The 19,934-nt window shown below is 32.8% G+C and overlaps 1 protein-coding gene across 3 annotated transcripts; it reads left to right on the top strand.

Moving 5' to 3' along the window:
• Window positions 1–13,027: 13,027 nt before the first annotated feature.
• Window positions 13,028–15,851, top strand: LOC121228182 (acyl-acyl carrier protein thioesterase ATL3, chloroplastic). Of its 3 annotated transcripts, none has more exons than XM_041111445.1 (5): window positions 13,028–13,395; window positions 13,666–13,766; window positions 14,478–14,587; window positions 15,186–15,209; window positions 15,367–15,851. In XM_041111445.1, the coding sequence occupies exons 1-5, from the start codon at window positions 13,202–13,204 to the stop codon at window positions 15,484–15,486; spliced, it is 549 nt and encodes a 182-aa protein (XP_040967379.1). In that variant the 5' UTR covers window positions 13,028–13,201; the 3' UTR covers window positions 15,487–15,851. The 3 variants fall into 3 exon arrangements, with proteins under 3 accessions (XP_040967379.1, XP_040967378.1, XP_040967380.1); XM_041111444.1 differs by having other exon boundaries at window positions 15,186–15,281; XM_041111446.1 differs by lacking the exon at window positions 15,186–15,209.
• Window positions 15,852–19,934: the final 4,083 nt, after the last annotated feature.

Genomic DNA, 19,934 nt, shown 5'->3' with positions numbered 1-19,934 from the left:
GTTTTATGCTTTATGTATCTTGTTAATTGTTGGTAAGTAAATCTTGTTTCAAATTATTTTGTATAATTATTGATTTATATTATATAGTATGTCATTCTTATATTCTTTTGTATATTCTTACATGGTTGCATTTATATAATTCATCTATGTTACAACTTGTTAATATGTACATTATTCGTTTTAAAATTTTATATAGGTACACATTACTATTGCTATGCACATAATATATATTATATACATATATACATTTTTTGAATCTTGGTTTTTAAATTGTTTTGCATAACACTAACTTTAAATTTCCTCTTATAATACTTATTTTGAAGCTCATTTATATGTTAAACTTTATATATTTTATGTATTATTTATTTTTATTTTTTATTTATTTTACGATCTATTGTAAATTTTTTGCATGTATTATCTGTTTATGTATATATATAATTTAGCTATTTTTAAATTGTTCATTCCAAGTTTATTTGTTTTAACATTTTTTATTACCTTTTAAAATATTTTTCTTAAAATAGATTTTTATTTAACCATTAGTTAGAAACGTTAAATAGTGTATGTGGTAAGATTATTATCATTGGGCATGTTTCAATTTTCGTGTTTGTACTTTTCAAAAAATTGTATAATATATTATTGATATATGTTTTCCATATTATATTATGATTGAGATTGCCAACCTATTTGCTTGAAATTATTCATTTCATTTTCTTTGCTTCAAATGAATCGAATAAATACGTTGCAAGTTTGTTTCCATAATCACTCCCTTTTAAAAAAAATAAAAAAATAAAATTTCAAAGCGAGGTAATATTTCGTGTTTGGTAATTCGAGAAATTGTGCCCTAACGTGTTGGGTTTCGATTTTCTATTTGACCAAATAAATATTCTCTCGAGATTTCGTCCATGTTTTTTTCAAATTAAAAATAAGGCAATATTTCGAATTTAGAAAATTCAAGAAAATAGTACCCTAACTTACTAGGTTTCAATTTTTCTTGTTTAGCCTAAATAACTAAATATCCTTTTGAAATTTCAAAAGCATGAGTTTTGGAAATTATAAAATGATCTTGTATCGAGGATTTGAAATGTTGTGTCCTATCGTGCTGGGTTGCGCTTTTTCATTTGTTCAAAACAATCGATGACCCCTTTGGAATTTCACTCACGTTTTCTAAAAACTCTTTAAAATGAAAGAAATGTTCGATGTTTGGCAATTCGGGGAATAGTGCCCTATCGTGTTGGGTTGCAATCTCCCATTTGTTCAAAATAATCGAATGTCTCTTCGGAATTTCACTCATATCTTCCAAGGTGAGGCAATGGTCAATATTTGGAAATTCGAGGAATTGTGCCCTACTGAGCTGGGTATCAATTTTTCGTTGGACCAAATAGTTGGGCATCCTTTTGTTATTTTCGAATTATAAATTTTCGAACGTCAAAACAAGAAGATTTTTGGCAAAGGACTCGGGTTATTCAAATGTTATTAACAAGAACCACATTTCAAAAACATTTTTAATTTTAGACAAAAGATTAGTATTTAATCGATTTGGTACCAATTTTGGGCGTAATGAGGGTGCTAATCATTCCTCATATGTAACCGACTCCCGAGCCTATTTTCGTAGACCAAAATTATTGTTTTAGTAAACCAAAATGTTTTATTAAAACAACCCAAATTTCTAGGTGATCCGATCACACCTAAACAAGAAAAGATTGGTGGCGACTCCATTTTCGCTTTCGAAAAAGTCGATCCATCATTTTTAAATCGGAAAAAAATGAAAAAAATAGTTTCGACACTAACATATTGCAAAGCATAACTATTATAACAATATATGTTATAAAATAACCTAGCATTTTATACAAACATGAATAATACGTAGAAAATATAGCTAACATAATAATCCTACATACATTTAAAAATGGAGCATGGGAAATTTTAAAACAGAAATTATATACAAATAAGATAGGTAATATACATTTAAAGATAAATAAATAAAACACTTATACGGATAATAAAACATATAATGCCAACAAAAATTCATGAATAAAATAATGCATGATACTTTATATATACATACAGAGATAATAATAATACATTAATATATATAAGAATAATAATAATATATAAATATATCAATTCTAAAATAAAAACACAACACTTAATAATAATTTTAAATTAGCATTTGGTATTTAAAAAAAATACAAAAGAATTAATATATATAATAACATAACTTTAAAAAAATAATTTAGAAAAAATAATACATAATAAAAAAAATAAGTAATTAATAATATAATGAACATATAATATAATATTTTAATAATAATTTCAAAATATATAATAATAATATATAAAATAAATAATTTACATAGTAAATAAAATCATTATATAATATATAATATAGAAGTATATAGGTTTAAAATTACAATAATATATATAGTATATGAATAATTAATTAATAAAATATAATAGTTAAGGATAATAATATATATAATAATATATACAATAAATAACATATAATATAAGATAATAAAATAAATAATTATAAAAATAAATAAAACATAGGGCTAATTTTAACTTTTAAAAATCTACATGGGGCAAAATTTAAAAAAATAAAATAAATTAGGGACCCCAAAGAAATGCGCTCAAAATGTGAGGGACTCATAGGGTAATTAAACCCTCCTTAAAACGATGTCGTTCCTGGGATAAACCTTAAAGAAGCTGTTAAGACTAAATTGAAACAAGCATAAAATATTAGGGGCAAATTATAAATACAATAAAATGAAATCGCAAATGTTGAAAATGTAGAGGGATCAATTGCACAAATAACCCTTTTGTCAAAAACACGCGGATCCTTCCCGAGTCACGGGTCAACGCGTGGATTCTGGGCCTTGAAACGACACCGTTTTGGTCACTAAACGGTCATTCTAAAACGACGTCGCATCCCTCTCCTATATAATCCGAACTTTAGCTTCAAAAATCATTTTAATCCCTTGTGGAAAAAAAAACCTCTGAAATTCTTCCCAGTCCTCTGAGCTCCGACCCTAGGCCGGTCTGCTCCGTTCATCGGACCTTCGTGCTCAGCCCCACGCGCCGTCACCAACTCCGCCACGCACGGTGGTCGGGATCCGAAAAGCTTCGCTTTTCTCGGCTAATCTAAAAGGTACTTCTTTCTCCTCTGTTCTTCAATGTATTATATGCGGATTGCTTGAATAAAATAAAAAAAATGAAATAAAAGTAGAAAGAGAACAATAGGTCACCTTCGTTTCTCGTGAAATCTTTCTGGTATATTATTGCAAAAATATTTGGTGTACAATATCTTTGTGGTGTATCTTTGGTGTTTTTCTATGTGTGTGTGTGTAAAAATCTCTATGTGTGTAAGTGTGTAAATCTCTGCCTATCTGTGTAAAAACGTCAGTTCCCCCCACCTTTACAGGTTTGAAGAAGGCTTTATAGCCTGGAAACTGTTCTGTTTTGGAAAGAAATCTTAGATTTCTTTCCATATCTATTTGGGTCTATCTGCTGATCTTATTTGTTTTGATTTCCTTCCATTTCTTTCATGTGACCATGAAAATCACGGTGGTTACTGGCGTGGACTCGTGTTGACGATGATTCGGCACGATCGGTGGAAATGGCTCTAACACGGTGCTGAAATTTCGGCCTACTGGTGGAGGCGTGATCGGTGGCCAAGCTGAAGGGTCGTGGTGCGTTGAAGGGTCTGTGACAATGCATTGATGACCTGAGACAGAGCATTGATGGCCGTCTCGATTTTGGGGAACTGAATAGACGCTCCCCGAATCTTCCAGAAGCAGTGGCGGCTCGAGGAGGGAAAGGCAGAAACCCTAGGGTTTCTTGCCTTGGTGTAATAATTTGGGCCAGTTGGGCCACTTTAGTCCTGGGTCTGTTTGGGTATTTGGGCTTGGGTGTAACCGGGTTTTAGGTGGTTTACAAGTTAATGGGTTAGTTTAGTGGGGTTTTAGGTATTTGATTGTAAATGGGCTGCTAGGTGTAATGGGTCTATTGGGCTGGTTATTTATGGACTTTTAAATGGACATTTTAAATAAATAAATATTTATTTAATTCTTTTATTCTGTTTTCAGCCCGGTCAATTTTGGGCTACTACATTCTTAATCTTAAATGCCTAGTTACAACCTAGAAAAAGAAAAACTAAAAATTAACAAATTTATGAACCCAGACAAATGGTTGGATTGATGACACCAACTCCGACAACTTTACTCTTTGCTATAAAGATAATACTAGTTTTCAAGTTCTAGTGTTCTTGTGTCTTTATCATTTCTAACTCAAGAATTAGAGAGATATTGTTGGTGAAGGACATAACATTTGATATTTTCAACATCATCAATTGAATGAAAGAAAACAAACAAAGTGGAAGATACTGCTGAAAGTCTCTTTGAGTACAAAAATCTTAACCTTATTTTTATATTTAATTTTTCAAAATTTTAAGATTTTCTAATTATTTTTTAATAATTAGGACTACAATGAACAATCTTGTAAAAATTAAGGGTCGAATTTTTTGAATTTTTTAGATTTAGGATCAAATTGGTAGATTGTCGATAAATGCTAAAAAGTAACATGTTTTAGCCTCATTCTTAATGCGTTTTTGGATGATTATTCGATTTAAAACAGTGAATTTTATTTTCCTAATCATCTAAATTCATGTTTCTATTCTTAGAAGAGCATTTGGGCGCAAAAGGAGCGATAAATAAGCGGAAATCGAAAAATCAGAGTAAGTTTTAGGAACCGTACAGGCTGAGCCATTCCACACAGGCTAGACATACGGCCATGTGAGCCACACAGTCATGTGCTAGATCGTGTGGATTTTGCAAACTGTACTCTGAAAACGCAGAAATATACAATTTTTAGGTTTTTCAGGCATTATAAGACTTATATATACCAAATATAAGAAGAGGGAGCAAGCCGTCAGAGAACAGTTAAGAAGACAACTTGAAAAAACACCATTGAAGCCGACTCTGAAGTAGATTTCCATCAAGATTAAAGATCTCCTTTTGATTTCTTTGAAGTTTATTATGGGTTTTCTTGTTTCTTAAGGTTATACTGTCTTTGAGATGTTTTTATTTGTGATTATGAACTAATCTTCTAAATACCTACGGGAGATGAATCCTATGATGAACTTTGTCTTTTAATTTCTGTTTTACACAAAAAATATTTGGGTATTGTTTTCAATTTTGTGTGCTTAATTCTTTGTTTAATATTTTCAGACTATTAATCCATGTTTGATGTGCTTGAGTAGAAGAGGAAAAATTCTTGTTTAAGAGTAGATCTAACATAATTGAGTGGAGTTGCTTGCAATCTTAGAAATAGGACGACATAAATCTACCGAATTAGAGTTAAATCTAATAGGGGGATCCATAGATCAAGTTAATCGACAATAGGGGTTTCAATTAGAATGAAATTTCAATTAATCAACCTAGAGTCAGTTGCTCTTACTCTCGAAAGAGATATTAGCATAATTTAGAAATTTCCACGGATAAAGAAACTAAGTGAAGAAATTGTTTAATTCAGATTGATAATGACAGATGAAGTCTAGGTGAATTCTCTTTTGGGTATTGTTTCGCTTCTTGATTATTTTCTCGATTATTTTCCTAATTTTTTCTTGTTCTTTAGTTAATTTAATTAGTTAATTTTATTTTTTAATCATTCATTCTAGTTTTTCGGTTAAATAATAGAAAGACGATAATTACTAGTACTTTTAGTCTTTGTGGGAATGATATATGTGCTCACTGTAGATATACTATTAATTGATAGGTGCACTTGTCTTTGTTGAAATTTTAGTTAGTTTTGTGCACATCAATTGTATAACATTGGAAGGCTAAATTTATTACTAGACCAATAGAACAAAGCCCACGTTAGACTTCAGTTAGATAATTAACGGAAGAGTGACTAAAATATTTAATTTAGAAACTTGAGTGACAAAAAAAATAGTTGGGTGACTAAAATAAAACAAACTGAATAATTAGGTGACTATTTGTGTTCTTTACCCAAAAAGTTACTTTAGTTCTAAAAAGAATCAAACTCACTGATTAATTTTTCGATTAATCATGTAAGTAAAACGCCGGCTAATTTTTATACATATGCTGAAAAAAAACATTTGAGAAAGTAGGTTGAAAACTTTAAATTTTACCGATTTACGTTGTTTTTGGATAGAGAAAGAAAAATACGTCTTACAGGGCACATTTTCTTTACTATTTTAATAGTAACTTTTCCAACGGCTAAAAGGATTTTAACAGCTAGCCCCAACGTGAACGTGAAGATGAAAATGAAGTCGAGGAGGAGCCGCCAACCCAAATAGTGTGACGAAACCCTAGGCGTGCCCGACGCCCATCGAGTTGTGGCACACATTCAACATACCGATGGTTATGTTATTCGTAATTTTCCCAAATTGTATACTTTGTTTTACATCCCAAAGTACACTTATTTACAATATACGAAACAAATCTATTAAATTGGTTTCCTTTGTACCATATATTGTGAGTTTAAAATTTACAATTATTTATGTTACTTTTTCATTTAAGTTTTTCTCCATCCATTTGTTAAGTAAAATATTTTGATAAAGCAAAGAGTTGCTCAAAAGGTTTGAAAAAAGATTAAAACTTTAGCTTATGTATTGTATTATATCTTACTTCAATAATATTAAACTTTACAGAAAAAATTAATGAATAAACGAATAAGTTAATGTTTTCACTACATGATTTAGTGCTTTAATTAGCTCTTCTCCTCTATGCTCCTAGGTTGTGTGGACATGTTGGCTTCATATGCCCTGGGTTCCTACAGTAACTGCATAATCTTATTGTGTCTCCTCGCTCCTAAATATCCATATTGTCTCATATTTGAGTTGAGTTCGGCTGACATTTCGACTTGCGCTGTGAGTTCTTAGCGGGTCCCAACTCGAATAGAGCGTGCAAGGTAGACGGCCACATCTTTTCACCCCGGACTAGAAGTGGTCATGGGTCGAGTTCGGACCGAGCCTAAGCATTATATTAATATACTTTATGTTTGTCCAAGCCCGGCCTGACCAGAAATATGTGCCTAAAATTTTGCTCAAACCCACCCATATTTGTAAAAGACTAACCCAAGCCCATTTTAGGTCTGCCCATATTATTTTTAATTTTTTTAAAATATTTATGTTATATCATTTTAATATTTAATAATTTTATACATTTTTTATTTATGGAAAAATTTTATATTGTCATCTTAACACTATATTACATTTATATTAGAATAGTATTATATATTTAGTATAGGTTTATCTTTTTAATGTGTTCTAAATTACATAATATATAAAAATAATATAATATAAAGTATTTTAAACTTAAAAATGGGTTAGGTTGGGTCGGGCTAGGCTTGGACCTTGAATATTCAAGCCCAAGCCCAACCCATATTTTAAACGACCCTAATTCTTTTGCTTGAGCCCATTTTTGGGCATAATATTTTTCTCAAACCCTTCTAAATTTTGGACAGGCTTTTAGGCCTAAGTGAGTAACTTGACCAATGAACAGGTTTACCCGGGACAGGTGGAAATTCAGATTTTCAAACATTATACGTGCATTCAAGTTTGTAAACTTAGTCAACGTAAGTCATGCAATCCACATGTAGATAACGAAGTGTTTGAAATCTCCCATAGTCGTAGATCATTTATATCAAGTTTACGCAGTACCCTCCATTAATAACTCCTCGTTCGGGTCCATAAGGCTGCTTAACCTAGAATACTAGATTTGGTCACGAGTGACACACTTATGTCATTGAGTTCGTGATTTCTACATTTTCCCCAATATCTTTCAACACTGACTCGCGTATGTTTCAGCCCGCTTTGGGAGCAAGGCTGCCAATCAGAAATATGTTTCATTGACCACCGAGGTTACCGGTAAATGATGTCATCCCCTTCAATACAGAATTAATTCCACTAGGTTTATGGTCATGTGTTTGTATTATAGTCCTGCATCATACGATTATACCTACTACTCTTTCGGTATCCCATTGAGGTACTCTGCACCCAGTCGATTTACAACCTGTAGTCTCTCTAACGTTTCATGGAATCGATGTTGGCAGCTTGTACCCTGTCGATGAAAATCAATATTGCATTCAAGAAAAGTGACCCAAATGTATATGTTAAATTGTTATACATGAAAGAAATTCTATGTACAACATACCTATGTTAATAACATGTCGACACTCCGCATCTTTATGGTATCGGCCTATGTAGTTAGACCTTATATGACACAAACAATACCTATGGTGTGCAGGATCCCATAGGCTTGAACGTTGATCGAATGCAGTCTGTATTCTGGTGCCCGTGTTGGAAATTATGCATACATTAGGTTGCAACACAACACGCCTTCTTAGGTTAGTTAAGAAAACATCTCAGTCATCCCCAAATTCTTTCGGAGTTGTTGTAAAAAATTATTGGCAAAATTCTTTAGTTACTACGCTTATTGGTTTCTATGATCCTAAACTATGTTGGGTCGATAATAATTTTTAGAGATATTAGTTTTGTGCGTGTTGATGATTTGGCATGGGACTTTCAACTTCTTGATCTAGCGTGGAATTTGACAGGCACGGTGTAATCGAGCTCGAGCCACTTTCGTCCTCTTCTACAAAGTCGAAATATAACTCTAGTACAACATTCCCACTTAAGCAATGAGATTCAACCACCTACTCCAAATCATTGTCCCTAGCGATCTAAAAAATGACATATCTAGTGGGGTCCAATGACAAAAGATATTTACATTTAAGGCTCAAAATTCTTCTTCGGATCCACACTTTACACCTAATCCTTGTCCTAAACTCTTTTAACGTTACGCTCTAGTTGAATATCAGATATTCAGATTGTGCTAATACAAAAATAGGGCCAATTTCAGTCTCACAAATTTGACAGTTGTAATGGATAACATCTCTGACTCGTCTATTCGTCTTCAATTAAATAGACTGTTCCATATATTTGAAACTGAGAAAATAATAAAAAATATAGTTATCATCACCTAAAACCCTAAACCTACACGTACTTTAACAAATTACCTCTGCTTCAACAACAATGTAGGAACGAAATTCAAGTTTTCACGACAATGCCGATTACTCCTAATGCCAAGTATTATTCAGATCAACAATCTACTTCAATGGTCAGTATGGAAAATCTATTGCGTTGAGTTCTTTCTATAGAGCTCTTACCTCCATGCACATGAAATTTTTATGGGAGAAAACACTCCCCTGCAGCGGTGTTTTTCGAGAATCATGAAATTTATCTTGGGAATCTCGAGTTGAAGAGGCTCAGAAGCAATTAAGTTTGATGGTTGAAACACCTAGAGAGAAAATGCCCCTTGCAAGTGGCATTTTCATTTGCATTTTAGATGAAAACACTTCTTGCAAGACGCGTTTTCTAACCATAAGTTAGATGAAAACGCCCATTACATGGAGCATTTTCTCTCTATCCATTTCAAACCCCAGGCCAACTTGATTACTTCTGCTTCTGAATCCCTGTAAACCTGGATTCCCAGGATAAATTTCATACATTGCAAACAAAGATTCCCGGGATAATTTTTTTCCCTTTTTACCTCGCCCCATCCCCTATATAAATGCACGTTCCTATCCTATACTTACTATATCTCAGTATCCTTTAAATCATTTTTTTCTTGCGTGTTGAATTTTCAGGTTTAAATATTTATTTGTCTTTCATTTTGCGTGAGACATAGCCATAGTTTTAAGTTGTGTTTGGATTCATGGTGATGTTGTGGAGCTAAGTAACCTACAAATTTCACTTGTCGTGTGAGTATGAAGCCATCACTTGAGAAGTCATGATCACTTTGCAACTCAAGGTCTAGGTTGGCGGTGATTATACTGTTTCAGGTTGAAATGTAACTAAGGCTTCAAGTTTACAAAGGTTATGTTGTTAAAGGATAGAGCATAACTGGGGTTGTAGTTGACGGTGCTAATGCGGGCACCACAATGAGTTTTTCCTCATCGGAGGAGCATGCTTTATAAAATTCATACATAAGCGAGAGGAAGAAAAATGTAAAGGGCCTTTCAGTATAATTAAGTAATTTGTGTTGTCCATCTACACTAATGGTGGTGATCTTTAGTATAACCTATTACATCCCAATTCTTTCACAGGTTATAATAATGGGGTCATCGCCTTCAATGGTGATGGATAAGATGTATTACTTGGTTATATTGAAACACCACTGCGTTTTTCTTCCTCGTGTTTATGTTTGAGTTTTATAAAACATCCTCTTCTGATGAGAAGAACTCGTTGTCGTGCTCGTATAACCATTGTCAACTATGACCCCATTTATGCTCCATCCCTTGACAACATAGCCTTTGTAAACTTAAAGCTCTAGTTACAATTCAACCTGATACCTATAATTACTATCAACTAGGACCTTGAGTTGCAACGCAATTTGAGTTCTTGGGTGATGGCTCCATTCTCACATGCATATGAAATTTATAGGTCACCCAACTCCATCGTAAATTCAAACATTTCTTAAAACTATAACCATGTCTATCTCAAACACGAACAAAAATAAATGTACAAACTTCTAGTTTCCAACCGCAAGAAAATAAAAAAAAAGAACAAATTTTAGCTAAGTGAAAACACGCCCTGTATGATGTATTTTCCTTTCTATATTCAAAAACAGCATAAAACAATAATTTTTTTTGAAAATCAACGTAGTTTTTCAAATGTTTTTTTCCAACATATTTACTTAAATCAGCTATACAACGCCACATCAACTATTATCAATTGAATTAAAACTTTAAATTAATAAAAAATGTAATGAGAAAAAAATGCTAAATTTTGAACTAGTGTAGAATTATTAGGAACAACTATAGTTAAAATTAAGGGTAAATTACATCAAAAGCCACAAAATTATTAGTAAGCTTATATTTTGGTCACTTAACTTCAAAAAGTTATACAATGGTTATTGAACTATTCAAAAGTTTTCATTGAAGTCACTTGGCTGTTAAAATCACTATTATATAGTTTTCTCTTTTCACACTGTCAGCACCAATCTAAGGCATGTTGATGAAATTAGTTTCGTGATGATCTTTGTAATTATCTTGGCATGCCACTGCTTCACAAAAGAGATATGACTAGTACATTTGATTTCGTGGTTAGTAAAGTTCGGAGTAAGTTGAAAGGGTAGGAAGCAAAGAAGCTATCTTTGGCTAGAAGAATTACGTTGGTAAGATTAGTATTTCTTGTTATTCCTAACTATTTCATGAGTACAGTTCGTATTCCTATTTCTATATGCAGTGAAATTGAAAAGTTAGCTAGTAATTTCATATGGGGAAGCTAGTAATTTCATATGGGGAATGACATTGGAGTCCAAGAAACCAACATTAGTGTTTTGGGGGAAATGTTGTTGACCTTTCAATTCCAGAGGTCTTAGGCTTAGAAGCCTAGCTGATCAGAACATAATTTTCTTATTGAAGTTGGGGTTTTAAATTCTCACTAATATAGAAGCTTTGTGGGTGAAATTATTGAGAAACAAGTATAATGTATAAGGGGTGTTGACAGGGTCCATAGCAAGGAGTAATTGCTCTTTTATTTGGATATCTTTGATGAAGGTATGGTCAGATGTGTGTTCTGGTCTTTAGAGGATAGTTGACTTACTAACTTCTGGAATGGTTTGTGGGTTCATCAAGTTGGTCAACTTAGGGATTTTTACATATGGTTTGGCTAGCTAGATGATACGTTACGTTTCTGTGACTTGGTGAATAATAGTAGGGGTGGGATTTGTCCCGATTACACAATTTACTTCCTGATAGTGTCGTTAAGCTTATTTGCAACTATGGTTCTACCATTCGTTGATGTAGGACCGGATAGGTTATCTTGGAAATGGATGACTAAAGACAACTTTTCAAGTGTTGAACGTATAGGAATATGCACCAACTTGTTCTTAGCGAATTCTCTAACTGTTGAAAGCTAATATGGAAATCTAAGGCACCTCAAAGAGTGCGTGTCTTTCTCTGGGCTTTTTGGAAAGATAGGCTGTTGACAAATGGTGAATAAGAAAGGAGACACATGACTAATGAGGGACACTGTCCTAGATGTGGTGAGGTGTTAGAGTCAGAACTCCATGCTGTTAGGGATTGTACTTTCTGAAGAGCGGTATGGCAGTCTGTGGTGCCAAAACATGCTCAGAGTGCATTCTTTTCCTTGTTGCTTGGTTAATGGTTGTTATGAAACTTAATGAATTCAAGGAGTTAGAGGTCTGAGAAGTTTGAATGGTATTCCCTTTTCTCCTTGTTATATTGGTTGTTATAGAAGAATCGTAATCTTTATGTTTTTGCTAATAGTAATAACTATGTACAAGAACTTGTAGATACATGTATTATTTGGGAGAAGAGTTATGCAAAATATACTTCAAACCTAATCCTATGGTGTTGACTTTTATGATGGTCACCATCGGAGAAAGGGTGGATTAAACTCAACACGGATGGAGTAGTGTCGTCCAATAGAACTAGTGCTTCGGTGGGAGGTGTGTTTAGAGATGTTGATGTGAGATGGTTGTGTGGGTTTTCAATGGTAGTTGACAAGAAAATAATTTTTCAAGTTGAAGCGTAAGCCATGCTTGAAGGACTACGCATAACATGTGATAAATGATTCACGCAATTAGACCTTGAATGCGATAATGCACTTCTAGTGGAGACCTTGCTAATTGGTGGAGCTGCCAATAGTAGTTTGGTGGACTTATGTTTAATCAATTACCTTTTGAGACAAAATTGAAAGAAAAGACTTAGTCATATTTCAAGATCTCAGAATGCGACTGCTGATCAAATGACTAAGTACATGAATAATGATATGCCAATTTTATTGTTATTTGTGGATCCACCAAATTCAGTGTAAATGATTTTACAATTCAAGAACAATACCTTTATATGGGTTGATTTTTTTTTCTAAAAAAAATATAATCTCTATTCGAATTTACTCTCTTTGAGATGTGTCTTACACATCATCCAAATACCAAGTCAATTTATTAATACTTAAACCCATCTTCAAAATATTGTTTACCGAAACCCACTTTTTAATGAATAATTCGGCCTACGCAAATTTATTTACAGCCTATTCGCCGAAAGGACAGTGTTCGTTAAGCAGCGTGCCTGGGAACTCTCGCCCATCAATAGTGAGAAACCTTCAAATCATTAGACTTTCTTGGGCAACCTTGCAGCAAGATCCAACCAGATGCTCCAGGCTTCGGTTTTCCCGGCGCACGCCGCCTTGCCTTCCCCTCGTCCAAATGCTACTTTTCTCAATCTTCACCGTCCATCTTCATCCTTTCCAATCTCTCCGCTATTGATGCCGCTGCGTGTCCCTACGCTTTCCACCTCAAGGAGCTTCACTGTCGAAGCACTTTTTGATCTCAAAGGCGGTCAAGGGTACTTTCCAGTTTCATTAATTTGCTTTTGGTTAATTTCCTTAACTACAATAAAATCGAGAAGATTTGAAGTAATCTATGTTCAGAATACTTATGGATATTGTGTATTTGATAAGGATTAGAAAAAGCCAGAATCGGAAGTAGCACATTTGCACCACTTCGAACTGAAAGGAATAAATTTTTCATCAATTTGTGTTCATTCTCTAAAATTGGGGAAGGTGGGTGCTAAAAGGAAGAAGTGAACAAAATTTATTGGTTGTCCTAATTGCAGAATGACTTCGTTCCATGAGGTTGAGCTCAAAGTCCGTGACTACGAACTGGATCAGTATGGAGTTGTTAATAATGCTGTTTATGCAAGTTATTGTCAACACGGTGAGTCACAAATTGTTTGGTTCTTTTATTTATTTTCTATTTGTTTATCATTGCTTAATTTAATCTTGTAGCTCATTAGAGGTGCCTTGAGCCCTCAAACATTGATGTGAGTTTTCTTTCTTTTTTGGCTAGAATTTGAACATAACCTTAGAGTTTAGTTTCTGGTCTATTTAATTCTATTACGAACTATTACTTGGTTGAATGCCTTAAATTTCAGCTTTTTGGTCTCACTGTTCAATTCCTATATAGGTCAGACTCAGAGGGCAGACTATGCATTTTAGCATTTCTATTTATTGAAGTCTGCACTTGATCATTAACTGCTCTAGTTGCTGAAGTATAAATTATGATCTCTGTAATTCACATCCAATTGATTTATGAAACAAAAACCTTCTAAAATGCTGGGACTTCTAATGGTGGAGGTCCATGAATTGAGTCTAGGATCACCAGGGAGAGGTTTTATTTTGAATGGTTTGTTCTCTTTCATGTCTAAAACTATAATGAAAAAGGACTTCATGCTGCTGGAATTATGCCGTTGGCAGTCGCAGATGATGAAGTGGATGATAGAGGTTCAGACAGTGATGCTTTCCTTGCAGTTTACCCTGACAGTTGATTCAGATCTTGCATGTTCATTGTGTTCTCATTGCTATATTTGTATATATATATTTATCATATTTTGTTGATTCAAACCCATACTCTTGCTTGGATAATTAGGTCGCCATGAACTACTTGAAAGTATTGGTATCAGCTGTGATGAAGTTGCCCGCGCCGGTGATTCGTTAGCACTGTCAGAGTTGTCGCTCAAATTTCTTGGACCTTTAAGGGTAGGCCACTTTCTTTAATCAATTTACCTGATTGTTTAACAACTTATGTGAAAAGAGATGAAAGTTCTTGCTATCTTTTGAATTTCTTGTTTCTTAATTTCTTTAGTTTAAAAGCGCAAGGTAGAGCTTAATAATACTTCTAAGTCTAAAGCAATTGATATGTTAGCTGGGGTTCTATAAGAGTACGAGTCCTTCTAAATTCTTTTCCAGCAGCTATAGAAATTAAATAGTTCAATCTAATAATCTTCTATACAATCTACTTAAGACTCTTCTGTACACTTAACTAAATGCAGTGCTAGGATATGCAGAACTGCTTTTCTGAAAGTGTTAAGTAAGTTTTATTAAAAAGATTAGAAACTAAATGCTTTACACAGTACTAAAATTGGATTTGAATTTGGGGAGGTTGGTATATCATACATGCAGTTATGTTTGCATCATTCTAGAATTGAACTCAGCAAACTTCGTTAGAAATGTTAGCTTGTGCCAGTTCAGCATGTCTGCTGCAACTTTTTATAGCATGATTAGCTTTTCTCACTGTGAACTGAGCCCTTCAATAATCTTACTTATGTCTACTTCTCATATACATTCTGGAAACCAGAGTGGAGACAAATTTGTTGTTAAGGTGAGGGTTTCCAACTCCTCAGGGGCTCGCCTGTACTTTGAGCATTTCATCTTTAAGATTCCAAATGAAGTGGTTTGTTATTATCGAACCTGCAACTCTTCTTCTTCAAGTCAAGGATTTGGCGTTTTTGTTAGTAACCTGATGATTTGATGTGCAGCCTATTCTGGAGGCAAAGGCCACAGCTGTATGGCTTGACAAAAATTATCGTCCTGCTCGTATTCCTCCAGAATTCAGATCAAAATTTGTTCAATTCCTTCGTTGTGAGGAACCTAGTTGAGTTGTTTGTAGACATGGGATATTCTTTCATTTGGGCAAGGAATGAAGAATATGATTCTAGATTGGAAACCAATTCGAGTAGGTATTTCTTTTACAACTTTTTGTTTGATTGTAATCCTTGGGGGTTGGGGGGGGGGGGAATTAAAACAGAGAAAAATCGAAATTAATTTTAGTTAGCCCTTATAGAATTGCAAGAAAGAGAAGGATTCATATCCCTTAAAATCAGTCCTTTACATACCACTTCAGATCAAAGTGTTATGCCTATTTCACACACCATTCATTTACAAATATTAAGGGACAAATGCCAAGTGGATTGTAGAGAGGCAAAATATGTTCTTATAAATATAATTGTGTTTCTTGAGCCAACACCTCAACTATACTGCATGCCTGAATTATTGTTTCTTTATGACATATGAAACTAGCATAGTACAATATCTTTTGAAATATATATGCCAACAAATTTGAACGTTGATTAATAGCATACAATACTAGTCGATGATTGCTTATCCAGAATTCAGTTCTAATGAAAAAACAGGAAATTATGTTTGAGAAGTAGACGGATTCTAACAAGTTATGGCATCTTTAACTGTATGCGAATAGCAGTTAGAGTAGAATGGTTGGGCTCAAATACACATCAACAAATGGTTTGGCAGTTGGCGGCTAAAGGCAGTTCACACTGTGGTTAAGGTACCGAGAGACCTGATGCGTGAGTCTTAGAGAAAAGAATAGCTCATCCCCTCTTCCTGAGGAAGAGGGTCTTTTTATAGGCAAAAGGCCTTTAGGACTCTGTAGGCGGGCCCTAACTAACAATGGCCCTTTCTGTTTTGTAAGGTTTTGGGCGGCGTGATTGAATGAGAGAGGTCATTCAGTGGGTGGTTGATGGCAGCAAGTCATGTCATTTGAGATATAATGGATGTGATGGGATAGATCTTTAGGAAATATATGGGTGGATTCTGAGTTGGGTGAACCTTTGTGTTGGAGAGCCCTTTGGCGGATGCTCATAATGGTGCTGGGCTGGTGAGGTATTGATACGACAACATTAATTTAATTCAATGGTGGGATACGTAAATTTTAGTACGAGTGTTTATGGTTCCATTTCTCTTTCTACATTACATATGGATTTTAGTTTTTAGCTAGTAGAGGGTAGTTTTCTTCAACAGGATAAGTTAGTGAGGCTGAGGCTGAGGCTGACAATATGAGTTTTCAAGTTTTAATTGTTTAATTAGATGTTGACCTTTTTTTTTTTTTCTGAGTTAGATAACAAGATGTTTACTTGGAAACTATAACCATAGGCCTTGTTTATGAAAATGTGCTGCCTCATAAACCGCAAAGGTGAATGCAAGAGAGTACAGGCAATGTGTTGGTACCAAATAGACTGGTCATGGGTTGGGCTACTTTCCTAGCCCCGTTTGAAATTTGGGAGAGTGGGTAAATGTAATATGCCCGAAAAATAGGATTGAACAAAAAAAATTAGGCTTATTTAAAATATGAGTCGAGTTTGAGTTTAAACATTCAAGATTTGAGCCTAGCTTGGTTTGATCTGTTTTTAAGTTCATAATATTTTTAAAAAATAATGTTAAGATGACTATCTAAAAATTTTTAATAAATAAAAAATTATTATATACTAGATTGAAATAATATTAATATTTCTTTAAAAATGAGTGGACTTAAAATGGACTTAAGTTAGTTTTTGCAAATATAAGCTAGTTTGAGTAAAATTTTAAGCTTATATTTTGAGTCGGGTTTAGGCAAGTATAAAATATGCGAATATCATGCTTAGGCCTGGCATAGTTCAACCCATGAACCTCTCTAAATTAGTATAATGATAAAACTATTGATAAAAGTACTATGAAGGCTCTTGTACTAGGAGTCAGATTACATTTTTGCCTCTTCTACACCAAAAAAAATGCAAATTAAACCTTATACGCTACAAGAAAGTGTAAATTGGTCATTCTGTTTCTATTTGTGTTGTTAAGTGATTTTTGGCTTTTTTAAAAAAAATCATATAAGTGATGTGGAATTAAAGAATGAGTAGAATTTCTCGGCCCCAAAAAATAAATACAATGAGTAGAATTGGGTAAAAGCACCATGGAGTCCTTTGAATCAAGAGTATGATTATATTTTACCCATTTTACTTAAGACATTGATAAATTAGTCTCTGTATTTTGGATCAATGAACAAACTCGTCCTTATATTAAAAATTCTATCAATTTCTACTATGAACTGATGTTGTGGTTGATGAAGTAGCCATAAAGCAACACATGGTGTCCCAGATGTACTTCATGTTAACATGACATTTTATCACATTAATAAATATTTTAAAAATTTTAAATCTTAAAAAAATTATTTCTTATAATTATTTAAAAATCATGTTAAGGATGAACCTGAACAAATAGTTATTCAGATTCAAATGAACAAAAACAAATGATTGTCATGTTTATACTAAACGTGGTTTTTAAATAATTATAAGTAAATATGAGATTTTTTTTAAAAAGTTAATAAGGATTATAAGAAATTATTAAAATTATTTAACACGGCGTACAAAATAAATTTAGGTAAATTGTTGTCTAAGTTCAAATGAGCATGAACACGTTTACATGGGTTTAATATAAAATGGCTTCTTAAACAATTATTAAAAATGATAGAAAAGTTATTCAAAAGTAATTAAAAATTATTTGAAATTATAAATATTTTTAAAATTTTTAAAAGTTAATAATAATAAATTACCATTGAGAGAGTTTGCTTAGATGGAAAAAGGAAAGCTAAAAGAATCAGGTCCTTGCACGAACTGAGTTAAACAACAAATTGAGAAGAAAAATGAAGGGTATAAAAAGGCCGCCAACAAAGGACAAAAGATGGTCCATTTTGGTCCAGATGACGTCGTATGGATCCATCTTCGTAAAGGTCGATTTTCAATTAAAAGGAAGTTTAAACTTATGCCAAGAGCTGATTGGCCCTTTCAACGTGTTGGAAAAGGTGAATGATAATGCTTTCATAATTCAGTTGCCTAAAGATTATAATATTTTCTCTTCTCTCTACTAAAAGGTGCGTTTACCTGTAGTTAATGTAAAAATAATAATGATAGTAAAATTAAGAATTAATTTAATAATGCTTTTTAAAAATATTTTTGGCCAAAAAAATACTTTTGAACAAAAGTTAAAATTTTTTAATTCTGCTAACTTTTGGCCAAAAAAAATGTACTTTTTAAAGTATTTTTTTTGTCTTAAAAGTATTTTTGAAAAATTTAAAAGCATCTTGTTTGCAATGCTTTTATTTTAAAAATAAAGTAATGCTAAGTTGATCCTAAATATTATAGTAATATTATAACGTGAGATAAAAAAAACTAAATTCATCATATTAGAAATAAGTATCCATCCAAACGGGCCCTAAATTGTCCTAATTTAAGTGAATAATTTTGGGTTAGTAACTCGTACTAAGGCCTAACAAATGCAAGTTGAAATTGCATTATACTTGCAAGAATTTTTAGCTCAGCCCAAAGAAATGAATCCAAACCCATTGAAGCAAGTCGAAATTCATTTTATTTCTAGTTTGCAAGGGTACGAAAGTTTCCTAATTGACTTTAGAGTTTATTTAATTATATGCTTTCATTAAATAAATTAGAATGTATGGATTAGGAAGTTTGTGCGTGAATGAATGAACATTAATTGCATGTATTTAATTAATTAAGTATGAATTTTGTAATTATGCATGTAGGATTAAACAATAAAATGGTACTTAAATTATACTACTTTTCTCATATTAGTACCTAAACTTTTTTTTTCAAAATTGATACCTGAATTATTAAACTGTTATCTATTTTACCCCAACTATTGGTTCCGTTAGAAAAAGAAATTTCAGCCAATCATAACTTACTACGTAAACCTTTATTTGTTTTGCTTATTTTCTTATATTTTCTTCTCATCAAACAATTTTTACCATTTTATCATCTTGAAGCTTCAACTGCTTTTACCATCTTCAAGCTTCCAATCTTCTTCTTTCTTCACCTGATTCTTTTCTTATACAATGATATTAAAAACCCAGAAAGATTTCCAAGATTTCTCTCTAAAAAAATAAAAATAAAATTATCTAAGGAAATAGAGTTTATATTGAAAACCCAGAAAATGTTGAAGAAATAAGAAAATAAGGAAATAAGTGCCAGCAGAGGACTAAAGCTTCCTGAATTTCTGATTTTTGGTGTGATTTTATTATGAAAACTCAATAACTAAACTTAAATATTTCCTTTTCTTTTTCTAATGATGATCCTCCATGTTTTTGCCTCTTTACCAACAATGCCTACATTGTTTTATATCAACTATCTTTTCTACCTCAAATCCTTCCTTATTAATCCTCCTCCCTCTATCCAGTTTTGTTTAGTCTTCTATTGGCTCTTATTTTTTTATTCCTTCAACGTAGATTTTCAATACAAACTCTATTTTCTAGATAATTTTT

Source organism: Gossypium hirsutum, chromosome A04, assembly GCF_007990345.1.
Source record: "Gossypium hirsutum isolate 1008001.06 chromosome A04, Gossypium_hirsutum_v2.1, whole genome shotgun sequence".
Classification (NCBI taxonomy): domain Eukaryota; kingdom Viridiplantae; phylum Streptophyta; class Magnoliopsida; order Malvales; family Malvaceae; genus Gossypium; species Gossypium hirsutum.
This window is presented reverse-complemented; position numbering and strand designations above follow the sequence as displayed.

Coding starts and splice junctions, on each gene's coding strand:
- LOC121228182 (XM_041111444.1), top strand. CDS start 13,202: ATGCTCCAGGCTTCGGTTTTCCCGGCGCACGCCGCCTTGCCTTCCCCT. Junction 14,588..15,185: donor AATTTCTTGGACCTTTAAGG/GTAGGCCACTTT, acceptor TCTGGAAACCAG/AGTGGAGACAAATTTGTTGT. Junction 15,282..15,366: donor TTAAGATTCCAAATGAAGTG/GTTTGTTATTAT, acceptor TTTGATGTGCAG/CCTATTCTGGAGGCAAAGGC.